Source organism: Manacus candei, unplaced genomic scaffold, assembly GCF_025592945.1.
Source record: "Manacus candei isolate 608988 ecotype Guabito, Panama unplaced genomic scaffold, ASM2559294v1 h1tg000008l, whole genome shotgun sequence".
Taxonomy (NCBI): domain Eukaryota; kingdom Metazoa; phylum Chordata; class Aves; order Passeriformes; family Pipridae; genus Manacus; species Manacus candei.
The window spans coordinates 4,610,119-4,624,462 of NW_026138056.1; the positions used below are offsets into that span (position 1 = coordinate 4,610,119).

Genomic DNA, 14,344 nt, shown 5'->3' on the forward strand with positions numbered 1-14,344 from the left:
GTTACTAAGAAGAAAACTAACTATCACAACTGAAACCAGGACACAACTCAGTTACACCAGTTACACAAAACAAAGTACACATGCTCTCATCATCTCTGCCTGGAGTCATGCTCTGCCACTGAGCCTCAGAATGCACCAGGACAGAACATGCCAACTCTAACAATTCATCAGGACACAAGTGAATTTCAGAAGCATACTTGTGTTCTTCCTCCAATAGTACACACTTTCCCATCCTTTTTTTAGTCTGAAACACAGATGAGGATCCTGTTTACCAAGAGCAGGTGAGAGAAAGGCCACGTATCCCATAGATGTAAGAAGCATATAGATGTTGGTAAGTCGAATCTAGATGACTTTTACTGAAGTTGGGCATTTCCCTAGAGAGCATATCAATTATCAACAGCCATTCAATGATGCCCTCACTGCTCAAATACCCCTGTCTGAGCAGCATTTCATTCAGCTATTATGTGAACCTCCAACGTGTGCCCTGTGTACCTTTCTCCCCCTAACCCTACACATAATTAGTTCCTGACCAGAAGGTGAAGATCAACATTCATCGGTAACATTGGCCAGCACATCACAAATTCCAAGTGGGAAACTAAAGTCAATCCAGATCTCTCTCACACAGATAATTTCCTTTATAAGTCAACTTAGAAAATTAGTTCTTGGAATTAGTTACAAGATAAGAAAAGTAGTGCTAGTTGTTGTTTTTCTTCTCCTTCTCTTGTCTCTCAACATTAAGATACATACCCGTTTTACATCACTGCCTCCACCAAGACAACCAAGAGCTTCAGATCTCTGACCAAAGAACTCCCCCAAAGACAAACGTAAATAACTGGCATCTTTATCAAGATCAGATGTTCTCAGCAGAATGCAGCTATTAGCAGACTTCCATGAAGTATTTGCTAATTCAGATGCATCTACTCTTTCTGCCTGCAGACAAAGAGATTTCAGAAGTTGTAACTTGTAAATAAATTACAGAACTATTCTGTTTACATTGACATAGTTACCTGCACAAGTCTGTGTGCTTTCTCAAATTCTTCCTCGTCCTGTGCAATCAGAGCTGCTGCTTCAGCTTAAAACCAAAGAGAACATTTATTAACATAAGGCATAAGTTATTAAGTGCCATCATTACTATTTTTCATCATTAAACTAAATTCTGATGGACAATTATTGCATATATAATTCTAGATCTGAGACAGTCTGAGACACAGTAGGAGTTACTCCATCCCATTTTGGTGAGAAAGTTATATAAAATTAGTTTTAAAGGGGTACTCACTGGATCTTAATGAGCCAAAGTAAAATCAGCATTTACCTAATCAACTTAGGGGTGAATAAAGGAAGTCGCTTACAGCCTTAACCCCAAACTAAACTATGACTTTTTACAGGTTATGCTACCCGTACTAGCTAGAATCAGGCATCATGTAGCTACTTCAGAACAAACTTTTAATATATTTGGGATTGAAATTTACTTCATCAAGGTGTGAACTGGAGCAAAGAAACAGACTGTACCACTTCATGAAAAACCTATGCAAATTAAACAGGCCAAATAAATCAATGTTACTTTTGAATTCAAATTATTGTACTAATTGCACAATTACCACCTACAGAACAATGAACACCTAAAGTCTCTTCAGCAAAATTATGTGGAAGACTGATCAAGAGGTACTGCTCTACCCCTTTATTTCAAAGTATCATTAAGTTCGCCTAAACTTCTAAAATATGCAGTTTTGTACACAGAGCATTCCTAGTCATAGAGGACACAGGGCAAATGGAGGTAAAAGCCAAGAATGGACACAAACTTGTAAAGTGAACACAGGTGTTGTCCATAAAATTACTTACGAGAAGCTGCAATACATGTTCTGAGGAAAGAAACAAAGTTGGAATACGAAAAGTTCAGCAATTCAACTGTATTTCCTCAAGGCAACCTGGCACTACAAATGACCCATAGTGATATCCAGTTGAACTCTAAGTCAATATTAGTTCTTACTTAATCCTGTGTATAAGCGTTACACCTCTCTGGAGACCTTTTGAAGCACTCAACGCTCAAGTGAGCAGTCCTGCACTACTCCATACAAGAATACACTGTATGCATAGCTTGCTGACAGACAGATGTCATGAGACTCAGAAGTATCACATGCAACATTTCTTTCTGTTTCTACAGCTGTCAAACTCCACACTTGAGCATTGTAGACAGACAAGCAAACTAGCAGCCAGAAGAATGCTAACAACCTTGAATTTGTAAGTGTGTTATCCTCTACCATGCAAAGAGGTGAGCCAATTGGCTCAAAAGCAGAATTGCTTTAAAAACCCACCAGGTGGGAAAAACCTAAACAGCCTTGGAAAAATTTACAACAGTCTAATATCTGAATTTGACAGTGCATGTCTAAAAAGCAAGAATGTGTCAGAAATATAATGGCATTTGAAAAATAATGGAAGAGCACTACTTTATTGACACAGTAGATGGGGTAGTTTTTCCCAAATGGGATCATATTTGCTTGAACCAGCAGAAAACCACTATGGTGTTGAAAAACATTATTTCAACCAGTCAACCCCATTATTTCAACCAGTTTGATCACTCACTCAGAAGAAACAGTTTTAGACAACACCATATACAGTATTTTCTTTTGAAAGAAAGAAGAATCTTGAGTGGACCATGGACATCTTGAGAATACAGTAGCCCATACATACATCAGCTTTAGAAATTATAAGAGACTAGGGGAAATACTGCTGCACACAGTGCTTGAATCTATCTAGTAAAACAGATGACTAGATGACATTTTTGTGCTAAGGAATTGATTTGTCTACAGTGGCACATGTTAGAATGCTTTTTTTTGGTTTCAAAACACCCTTCCTGTGAAGAGTAAGAAATACAGAAAGAAGCTATCAGCTATAAATCCTGATAATATCATTGTAGGTTATTATCAGCATCAACTTTCAAATAATTTGTAGTACCTAAAGCCTGGAGGTTTTAAAACACAAAATACTGATTTGTTGAAGTGGAAAAAAAAAAAAAAAGGAAAGTTTACAGACAAGAGCTATTTAAAAAGGAAAAAAGATTACATACAGCCAGTAATGAACTCCTCATTTATTTTATCATCCTCAGACAGATTTAAATCTTGTTCTTCATCAAATGAAGTATAATATGCAAGATCAGTCACCCATCTGCCCTCTTCATTTTGATAGACAATGCTGTGTGGAAAATCACCTGAAAGATATGAAATGCTACACTGTGGATTAAAATAAAAAAGAATGCAGTAAAATCTCCTTATTTTAGATCAAAGTTAGATTAATCTAGATTAAGTTCCCTTCTCAGAAGTCAGCAACAACTTAAAAAAAAACAGAGCTCGAGTTGCTGCAACTGCAAGCTTAAACTAGTTTCATCAGCAAAAAATAACAGTTAAGTGCAACATACAAGTGTTTCTTAAAACAAAAGCAACTCAAAATTTATTCATGCTACATTGATTTTTATTACCAACTCCCACAACCGAAGAAAAATGTCTAGCTTACAATTTTATTTGTTTTTCCATGCAACAGAGTGCGGTCCCAATTGCATAGATGGGTTGTATCTAAAGCATCCTACCTTTGTCTGTTGCACCTAAACTTAAGTTCTCAGAGCTGTCTCCAGTTGGTGACAGGTAAGCATCAGGAAGACCAACTTCACATTCAGGTGCCTCTGCCTGAGGTGCATTTGCACTAAGAACTTCAGCAGTGGCGTCATGCCCCAAAAACCCTCTTGCTGTGTTTAGTACTTCTGCATCAGAAGAAGCAGCCTGACATTCAGAGGACTGTATTTCTTGCTTTGGAAGGACGTCTGAGACATCTGCTTTTCGGCTGTCCATGCGCTGGAGATACAGTGAATCTAATCGCAACTCAGCAGCAGCGCGAGAATCCAGCACATCTCCAGTAGTCATGGAATTCTTCAAAAACAATAATCATTTGAAAAGTGTCAGAAGTGTAGTTGTCAGCTATTTGTACTAACAGTTCTAGATACAAAACATTCCAAGTTAACTATGCTCGAAAAAAAAATCTAAAAACCAAGTGGTGTTATTAAATTTTTTTAAAGAAAGGTTGTGTGGTTAGTTCAACCTCTAGCAAGTTTTCAAACACACTGTCATCTTCTACTATAGCCTCAGTCTATAAGATTAACAGGAATTTGAATGGCAATTTTATACCAGTTGCTGTACTGCTCTAGGCAGCATTTCTCTTTGCACAGGACATCCAGTTATCCCTTCATTTTGTGAATCTTCATCACTAGCATTTCCAGAGTCTACTCCTGTCACAGCCTTGTAACTGGCAGAATCCTGAAAGTTCTCCTTTAAATTAAAAAAAAAAAATAAAAATAATAAATATTAAAGTTACACTAGAATAGATATACCAAAGGAAAAAAATTAACACTATAGGGCTTTTTACAATTTAAAAATTTCCTAGTAGTAAAGAGATGATCATACTTTGTTTACTTGTGCCATTGCCATAGGCATCTCTAGCTGCCAGCACCACCACCATGGACAATAGTTCCTGGCTATGCCAATCCATGCACCTGCCTCTAAAGGCATACACAGCAAGAAAATGGAAGGATCCCTTCTTTTTTCCTCCTATATGCTGTCATTCCCTCTAACATGAGCAGCATGCTACTCCTCTTTCCCTTCTGGTTACTCACTGTTGGATGAGGACTCCAAATCCAACTCAGAGCCCCACTGCCTATCTACAACACTGTAGAGTAGGAAGATCTTACACCAGTAGAGAAGACCTGAGATCAGAGAGTAGAACTCTTGTTATTCTCACTCTTTAAACCACTTATCCCTTTCTTCATGTACAGCCATAGACCAGCAACTGGCAGCCTATGCCGACTACTTGTACAGGGTTAACATCACTTCCCACAGCCTGGAAATTGATGTCAGTTGGGAAATTTCTGAAATTTCAAAAACTACAGTTTATTTAGCTGTTTAAAATCAATCACGCTTCTCCACTCTGGTCAAGCATGAGACCGCCAGGATTGCATCCACTGTTGCAAAGTCAAGAAAATGGAAAGGCACTTAATCCCTGGCAACCTATCTGCAATGGAGCTAACTGTTGCTCAGAGGCAAACCACAAGCCAGCCAGTTGTTGCCCTACATTTACCTTTCACACACTTACCAATTATTTAAGAGATTGACTTACTCTCCTGGAAACACAAGTCTGTGATGCTGGACACTTAATAACACTTTGGACATTGTTAACCAAGACTTAAAAAAGGAGTGATCAAAGAGAGTATTTATAAACTCGCTGTATGATAGAAGTCCCTTAATAGCTATAAGAAATAAAAAAATAAACCAAAACAGTTAAAACTAGCTCTATTTAAGAATAGCAACAAATTTAGCTACTGAAAGTTTGTTTAACATGCTCAAGGACCATTTGGTAGGCTGAGCTTCAAATTTTAAACCTACTTGAAATAAGCCATTTTCAGAAAGCTTCAGCCCTCTCCAGAATTCTGAGAGTTTCTGCAGGTTGGTGTCTCCTCTCGTCATTTCTGGTTTTATCAGCTGCTCAAAATAGGCTTCTAGTTCGTTATCAAAGAATTCCTCATCATCAATATCATCATCTATTGAAAGAGAAGAAAATAACTACTTTTAATGGTCATGTTATATCACCTGACATACTATCAAAACAGCTCCATAATTTCTAATGCATTGAGTTTCACAACACACAATCAGATCAGAATTATCCTGTTTTTCCTTAAAATAACTGGGTTACAGAAACATTACCACATGACTAATGATACACAGCAAAATAAGATGACACAAGCTACCATTTTAACTTCCAGGTTATCAAATAACTCATCTTCCTTCACACATCTATACACCATCACATCTCAACTAGTAAATCATATATATACTTATAAATTAAAAGGAAAATTTATGTAACAATATTCAAACTTCCCAGAAAGTGACTGAAACATACACATATATATTCTATATTTCAATGGCAAAAAATGTTAAGTGCTACTACTAATAACAATACTATTCCTATTTGTCAAGTGAGAAGTTTTCCAAGACAATTTTTCTTGCATGCTCTTCGCCACAGAAGTTTATCTCTACCAAGCTGAACTGAAACTGTAGCTACAGTTACCACTTTACTAAATTAAAGGCCACATTTCTATCTATATTTTTGATTCACAGTAACGGAGGACTGTTGTTTAATTTTTTAGATTAAAATTCCAATTGTGAACTTCTCTGACAAACTCCACAGCCACCTAGCCCTGTTACGATTTTAAAATAGTCAGCTTTCCAAAGAAGAAAGTTTTGTTTCATATTGCTACACTAGCTCTTCATCCAGCATAATCCAGTAATAAATACTTCAGCAAAACAATATCTTCCTTCTAAAGTATGTAATAACATTGAGTAACAATTATAGACTCAACTACCAAGGGTTATAAACACGCTTACCAGTGGCATCTTCATCTGAACTTGGAAGAGATGAGAGTTTCTCATTTTCCAAAAAACTTGAAAGGCTATTGCTAAGGTGATCACTTGAGACTTCACCTTCTATCAACTTTTCAGAAGGTTCAGATGGACCAATCTGTGAAAAGCACCCATAGAGAAATGTTTTTGGGAGTTACTAGCTATTGTATAAATTCAGTTAATAATAAACAATTAATGAGGTTAATAATATTACAAAACTCCACACACACTTTTTTTCCTGCTTATCCCAGCAAACACTCTAGTTCCAACAGACTTTGTGTGCTGGCTTCCAGAATGGATGCATGCAAGAAACACAGCAATCAAAAGAGGGAAAGAGGGGAAAAAGCATCTGTATGACACCAAACGTAAAAGACCTCAAAATTAAAGTACTGAACCACCGCATTAAAGAGTTTACACTAGAAAAAAATGCCCTCCTCCATTCATTGAGCTGCAATCCAACTCAAAGTACAAAGACGAGTCTCAATAGTTTCCTATGTTGCTAAAACAGTGGTTCCTCAGCAATTGTACACCCAATTTTGTTGGAAATTTCTCCAAATGAGCACACGAAATTACTGATAAAGTAATATTTCAGCTGAATCTACCAAACTGCAAATATTCTATCTTTTCTATATCTGAATGACTTTTTAAAACAGCACAATGTAATGTCTGTTTTGGATTTAGTCTCACATTCTTTGTGATTAACAGATTCATCTTTGACAGACAGCAAAAAGTCAAAGTTTAGAAAGCACAGAATTTGAAAGGAACTTGAATTATGGTTTTTAAAGACAGCCTGAGAGCATTTGACTGTAACTCACTGACCACTGTGGGCCCTACAAGAACAGAATGCAAGAAAACTAAATGAATTCAGCAAATGCTAGCTGACACATTAAGGAGTACATATTGGACAGCATTTGACTGCAGCTTGACACATATTTTCTACAAGGACCAGGAGATCTCCCATTCCTGTCTGCCTTGTATCTCTGTGTTCACAGCTGTCAGCTTCTCCAACACAGTAGAAAAGAGCTGAAGCCTAACCCTACCTGTCAACACCTGCAGCTATTTGCTAGCTCTGGGATAAAGATACACACACACACAAATACAAAGGCAGTAGGAAGATTGTGTTCTTCCAAATGGTGCAGTTATTAATGTTAAGGACAGCAAAGAAGTCATCTAAACTCATAGTCCTCAAAGTAACAAACATATACAGGGGCAAGTCAAATCAGGTTGATACTGTCTACTTCAATTCCCAAAAGTATTCCAAACAGTTCCTCAAAAGGCTTTTCACTAAGCTTAACTACAATGGGATAAAATGCAAGGTCCTTACATTGACAAAGGACTATAAGACAGCAGAGGCTAGGAGAAAACAATTTTCACAACTGAGGAAGATTAGATGGACTGATGCTGCCATGGTACTTATTACATAAAGCAATGTACAAAATGGAGGCAAAGCGAGGCTTGACACAACCAGCATGCCAGCACCTTTACAAACTTAAGGGATACATGATACATGACAATAAACACAGTCCAATGTCCTCCATCCTCCTCGCACAGAATTAAGTCTGTGAGGCCTAATTACAAGATTAATATTAGAAAACCTTTAATTTCACTGTATTTAGAAAAGCTTTTACCTGGTTATTTTTAATGTCCGGAAGAAAACATATTCCACTCGGCAAATCTGAAACAAAGGAATGCAGTGTAATCAGTATTTTATTATATTCTCACGTTATACTCCTAAGTGCCAACTATTCTCTACGACAGCAGACTGAGCCTCTTGAAGGTCCTGGCACACACCACAAAAATAACCCTGAAACATACACATTACCACAACACTAAAGCTTCCACATTCTTGTAACAACGGCGTAAACTATTTGTGAGTAATTAAAAAGGCTTCATCAGGGTTAAATTATGAAAATTCATCTAAAAATTATGAAAGACAATTATTGCCTTAAGGTTTTCTACAAGGCAGAGCAAAAAAGGAAGGAGTCCCAGGCTGCACTAGCAGAAGTAAGAAGAAGCATTCTGTTTCACTATTGCATTTCACCTACTGGGCCAATTCTTTTTTTGGATCACTTTAAGCAGGTTCCACTTGTCTTTGTGTTACATTCACCCATAATCCAAACAAGATAGAGAACCTTTCAGACACACACATACAGATTTTACCAAAAAAAGGTTCCTAATTCTTAAGTAATAGATGTGAGTAAAAGGTAATTTCTAAATCTTGAATAAACAATAAGTTAAAACCAAGCAACTAAGTCTAACTGGCTACTATCAAGTCCAAACACTGGGCAGTCCCATTTTTCCAAGGCACCATGATTTTGTTGCCACAGTTACTGCCACTTCCTCAAGAGTACAGTAGTTAGTGACTGAAGTCAACACTTCCCTGTTAGAAGTGTGTTTTATAAAGGTCCATTTATATTAAAGATCATAGTACGTTCTAATTGAACATGTTCTCTGTCAAAATTACTAATACTCACCTCACAAAAAACTTTCACAAATACTCAAAGTTGAGAAAAGGTAATGACTAGAAGCATATATTTACTAACTCTATTTATTGAATTATAAGGAATAAGTAGAATTTAATCAGAGGACTGGCATTAGCAAAAACCCCAAACAAGTTTAATATCAATAGCCATGCTTTTAAAATAAGTTGCAGAAAATTCTTTTGCTTACACTACTCTCTCTATTCATGCTTCAAACAAACTATAGTTCTCACAGCAAGTATTTGAAACCACTTTTTCATGCATCATTTCATTAGAAGAGTATGTTCCCAGATTGTACAGCTGCAGTTAAAACCTCTATTACAGTTTGGAATAGGGCAAGAAAAGAGATGTTAATTAAAGTACAGTCTCACAGCCTTACACCTACTAAAACAGAAGGGGTAGAGGACAAGTTACATACAATTCTTCCACAGAGTTCCTGGAATTAAGTCGGAATACTAGTTCCATTCTAGTATGCTACTCTACAGCAAACATTATTTTCACCAGCTTCCTGTCTAGCTTTGTACTTTGAGGAAAAATCCAAGAACATAATGGCAACTACAAGCTTTCTCGGTTTTCAGTTTGCTCAAATCCAAGAGATTATTTTTCAGAACCTGTTTATACTCTGCCATAAAACAGTGAAAGAGTCAAGAGAAGACATCTGTAGCATAAAAAGCTAATTACAATGACAATAAGTATAAAATTTTTCCCCAAATTTAATACCTTCCAATCGCTCAGGCGGCAGGACTTCACGTAAGGTACCTTGACTGCGATTTGAATGCTCGGTGACATTCTGATCTTGCTTTCCATACATTGAGTGGGATTCTTTCAAACTAACACAAGTTGTCTGACCCTCTACGACTTGTGTAGCAACGTCCCTAAAAAGATATTAAAAATTAGTGAGTTACACAGACCAACATGAGTATACAACATCTCACTACAGAGAGATTTGATAAATTCTCCAATTGCCTCGTTTCAGTCCGCTGTTTCCAAGAACAGAGATTCTATAGACCTGTCATTTTACAATAAAGGAAACAATATCAAGATTACAGGACTTCAGTTTCACAATCTAAACTGTGAAACAAATAGTTAAATTTCATGCAATATATGCCTCTCTACCTGTTTGTTCCTCTCTTTCGTTTCTGTAAAAAGGGTCTACTCTGAGCAAGTTCCATGATCCATTTAAGAGAAAGTCAAATCTTAGAGAAGATTTTCCCAAGTCCACAGTATCAGCAAGCTTTTTGTAATATTAAATTAGGGACTAAATTATAAAGAACATGACTTACTAAAATTACATGTAGTTAAGTAACAGCTTTTTTAATTCTGCAGGAATGCTATTCTTCACTTCTGGTTTTACAGAACTTCCACGCAGGCAGATAAGCTAATTATGTCATATGTTAAAATTTCCACTCAATTGAGTGAACTGAACCATACTTTTGCTTCAACATTTTAGATAAATAAATGAAACTAACTCTTAAAGTCTAAAATGCAACTATTCCACGTTCTGTGGCGTTTGTTTTTTTTTTTACTTCAGTACAATCAAGACACTGACTCCCTCTCAAATCTTATATTCTTTGTTTTTATAGGGGCATACTGCCTAGACTGCAATTTTATCTGTGAGAAAGACACACATTGCAGTTTCCACCACAACAACAGGAACAAATTTGACCTTAGAATAACCTATGCAACAGCTTCCAACGCTTCCAACACTTAGTAATGCTCTCTCAATTGTATCACTGACATTAGTTACTTCCTACAAAACAGCAATCATTGAGGCTATAAGGAAGGTAAATTTAATAGAAATTGATGCTCCTTTCTGTATGCAAACTGCACAATACTTACTCAGAGCAGATTTAAATCAGTGCAAGATATTATTCACACACCTGACATGAACCAGAAAGATCAGCTTAATTCCAGATTTGTAAAGTAAACTAGGTAAATACAGGCCAGATTCAAATAAGTCAATTAATTATTCATGCTTAGGAAATTTTTCATTAGTGTGCCAACAAAACAAAATCTCACAGTTTAGAAAACATCACTTCTAAATATTCATTCCTGTCATGTACCTGAAGCCCAATTAGTCAATCAAACAGCAGAATACTGCTCAGGCTAAGTGGCAGCACTGCACAGGATGATTCCACGTGGCCTGCCACTATCCCTCTCCAGAAAACATAGAGGAGCTTCTTTTAGTAGGAAAAGCTGCTCAGTCTGTCAAACACTGCAAGCTAACAGGCTAATGCACAGCTGAGCTCTCCAGTTATAGTCATCAAAAGGCCAGTAGTAAAAGCTGCTGCTGAGGTGGGCAATTCAATTCTGAAGTAGTCTATAATTAGCTTATGGTACATATAAATTACATTCTACAGACTGGTACCTGCACTTTAGAACAGAATTAGATTTTAATTATCTACTTACATGTCATCAGGAAAGCAGAGAGCAAGTCCCTGCCTTGGCTCAGGACCTGACTGACTACTGTGAGAAGACCCTGATGGAGATGAATGCTTTCCATCTAAATAGGATGCACAGTTATCAGAAAGCCTGTAAATTTGGGGAGAAAAAAGACACAGCGGAATCAGGATCATTCTAATACACACTGCGCCTGTTTTCCAAAGAATGGCATAAAAAAAAAATCATATTGATGTCCACTTATCTCCTGTAAGTTAAGTTATTCTAATATTTTAGCATTTTCTAGCTAATCTGTATCTACAGGTACACACATGTACCCCAAATGATCTCCTCCAGCCTTCTGCAGTTCTTTAGAAAAATACCGCGTTATAATTTTAATGGTTAGTGGTACCCTTTTGGAACCACCTTTTGGTTGTGGAAAGACAGAGTATTAAAGTCTGATCTTACTTCTTGTTAAGTCACGGGACAGCAGTTAAGTGAGCAAAGGCTTTTAATTTTACTCTTTGCTCTGCTGCTTGCTGAGCAAAACATTATAAATTGTGTTAAATTAATTATTCATGCTTAGGAATTTCATTCTTATCCATAACTCTAGTTCTTACATTACCCTTTCTAAAATGAGTCAGATTCAGGTAAGTTCAATGAACAGTTAACAGAGTTAAGAAAACACATATGTAAAAAATATATTATTCTCTACATTACTTCAAACTTGACTATACTAAGAAGATTTGACTTAAAAGAAACTTGATTGTTATCAGTCTAAAAATAAAATTACTCTTTTAAAGGGTAATTTCAATAAATTTTAAGTATTTTACTAGTCATTAGTTTGATGTAGATTTTTCACTGGCAATACAGACAAATCAACATTTGCCAATTACTGTGCGACTGATTAGTAAACAGTTTTATCAGCTACCAAATAATCTGTAAAAAGACTATTTTTCCTTTAAAAAGCTAAACGTTTCAAATGGTTCAAATGGATTTTACCCTGCTGAGTGGCATTTACCAGCAGTCTCACCTGTTGTCACACCCCTTTTGGCTCCTGGCAACAGTGGAGGCCGCCACAGGTAATCCTGGGTTTGAGGCGACAGTGACATTCTCAAAGGCGACACTCGCGCTGCTGCTCAAGGAATAGCCCAAGAAGCTCGGGAGCGTCTCGTCGGCGATATTCCTGAAGTCTTCCATCATTCTGCACAGGCTGCTCAGAGCAGCACCCGGCCTGGCCACACCATCAGCCCCGGCCCGGCAGCATCTGCAGCAGCGGGAGCAAAGCAGACAGAGAGTTACACAAGCCAATGTGCTTTACTCACACCTCACAGCCTATGTTCTTTGGTAATCACCCCGCTTCATCCACAGACGTGCTTAAGAACCATTCCCGACCCTCTCCCGCCAAGACTTTGTTTTATAGCTTTCCTGGGCTGCCAAAAAAAGAGCAGCTACAGAGAGCCGGCGCCGCGAGACGTGCCAGCCTATATTTAGGCTGTAAAGCCGCCCGGACCGAGGCAGGCAGAGCCTTCCTGCTTCCCTGGCCCCGGCAGCGAGCACCTGAGGCGACACAACCCCAGCGTGTCCCCCCGAGCCGCCGCTCGGCCCGGGAGCGGTGGGAGGGCTCCGGTTGCTCACCAGCATCGCGCCGCCCCGCAGGCCGGAGCTGGGAGCCGGCGACCCCCTCGTACCCGAAACAGGAAGGGGTTGGTGGGCTCTGCCCTCCCAAGGGTCCCGCCGCCGCCGCCGCCGCCGCTCTCCCCGAAGGAGCGGGAGCGCCCGCGGACGGACCGACCGCCAAAACCCGGACCCCGCCCCGCTCCGCGCCGCCGCCGCAGCGCCCCCGCAGGCCGGGCGGGCACCGCCACCCGCGCACCTGGCGCGACGCGGGAACCACCGCGGGACCGGGACCGGCCCCCTCCCAGCGCCAGGGGCGCGTGCGCACCTCCCGCACCTCCCCGGTCCCGCCCTCCCTCCCGCCCGGCCAATGGGAGAGCCCCAAACAGCGCCCGCGATTGGCCGGCGACGGGACACGGCCGCGGGGTAGCAGCTTGGGGAGGGACGGCGGAGATGCTGATTGGGCGAAGGGCGCGCGGCACCGCCCAGCCCCGCCCCCCGGCCGCGTTCTGGCGTCCGTTAGGCGGGAAGCGGGAAGGGCGGGATGTTTCCCGGCATAATGGACTTTGGGGGGTGTTTTGGGAATGAGATAATGACATCGGTTTGTTTTGTTTCCGGTATTTGCTTTCAGGCCGGCCAGGCTTAGATCCCGGTACCGGCCAGTAGCTCGGGGTCTTCCAGGGAAAAGGCCGCTGAGCATCCCACGCGGGATGTCTGAGTAGGACCAGCCCACCTGGCCCGGCTGTCTCGGCCAGGGCACAGCCGCCCAAAACGAAAAAAAAAAAGCTTCAGTCGGATTAATTTATATGACTTTTGCTTATTTATAAGACAGACGTCGTTTATGTTCCTCACTGTTTATATATACCGGTTTTGCCACGTGAGTCACTCAGATGAGGCTGATCAACAGAATCCCAGAATCGTTAGGGTTGGAAGGGACCTCTGGAGATCATCTGGTCCAACCCCCCTGCCAAGGCAGGGTCACCTGGAGCAGGAACACGTCCAGGTGGGTTTTGAATGTCTCCAGAGAGGGAGACTCCATGACCTCCCTGGGCAGCCTGTTCCAGTGCTCTGCCACCCTCAACGTAAACAAGTTCTTTCTCCCGTTGAGGTGGAACTTGTTGTGGTTCAGTTCATGTACAGTACATGGAAAATTTCATTTCCATCTTGAAGCATAAATATAATGGGATTTTTAAGTAGAGGATGAGAAGGCAGCAGGTGCCTTCCAAACATCTGTGTGTGTGTATGACAACAACAACAGATCTACATAAAATTTAGTGTTATCCAGGACATTTTTACAGTGCACTTCCACAACTGTATTCCTGATATAGAGAAGGCAAAAACCACACATTCAACATCATCAGAAGTTCATACTGTGTTCAAATACATTCAAAACAAAACCAAACAACAAAAGTAAAACCACCACATGAAAAA

The 14,344-nt window shown here is 39.6% G+C and overlaps 1 protein-coding gene across 2 annotated transcripts in view; it reads right to left on the reverse strand.

Annotated features, from left to right (window-relative positions):
* CEP192 (centrosomal protein 192) overlaps window positions 1-13,218 on the reverse strand; it is a 62,770-nt gene extending 49,552 nt beyond the window's left edge. Inside the window, exons 1-12 of one of the 2 annotated variants that reach the window (XM_051772561.1) lie at window positions 13,173-13,218; window positions 12,330-12,563; window positions 11,327-11,449; window positions 9,638-9,792; window positions 8,066-8,112; window positions 6,423-6,555; window positions 5,424-5,578; window positions 4,173-4,313; window positions 3,581-3,917; window positions 3,065-3,205; window positions 1,008-1,072; window positions 748-930 (exon numbers count right to left, since the gene is read on the reverse strand). In XM_051772561.1, the coding sequence (XP_051628521.1) occupies window positions 748-930; window positions 1,008-1,072; window positions 3,065-3,205; window positions 3,581-3,917; window positions 4,173-4,313; window positions 5,424-5,578; window positions 6,423-6,555; window positions 8,066-8,112; window positions 9,638-9,792; window positions 11,327-11,449; window positions 12,330-12,499 (1,650 nt within the window). In that variant the 5' untranslated portion in view covers window positions 12,500-12,563; window positions 13,173-13,218. Of the gene's footprint in view, window positions 1-747; window positions 931-1,007; window positions 1,073-3,064; window positions 3,206-3,580; window positions 3,918-4,172; window positions 4,314-5,423; window positions 5,579-6,422; window positions 6,556-8,065; window positions 8,113-9,637; window positions 9,793-11,326; window positions 11,450-12,329; window positions 12,564-12,934; window positions 12,978-13,172 lie in introns of those variants that run through there. The other variant, XM_051772571.1, reaches the window with a different exon arrangement.
* Window positions 13,219-14,344: the final 1,126 nt, after the last annotated feature.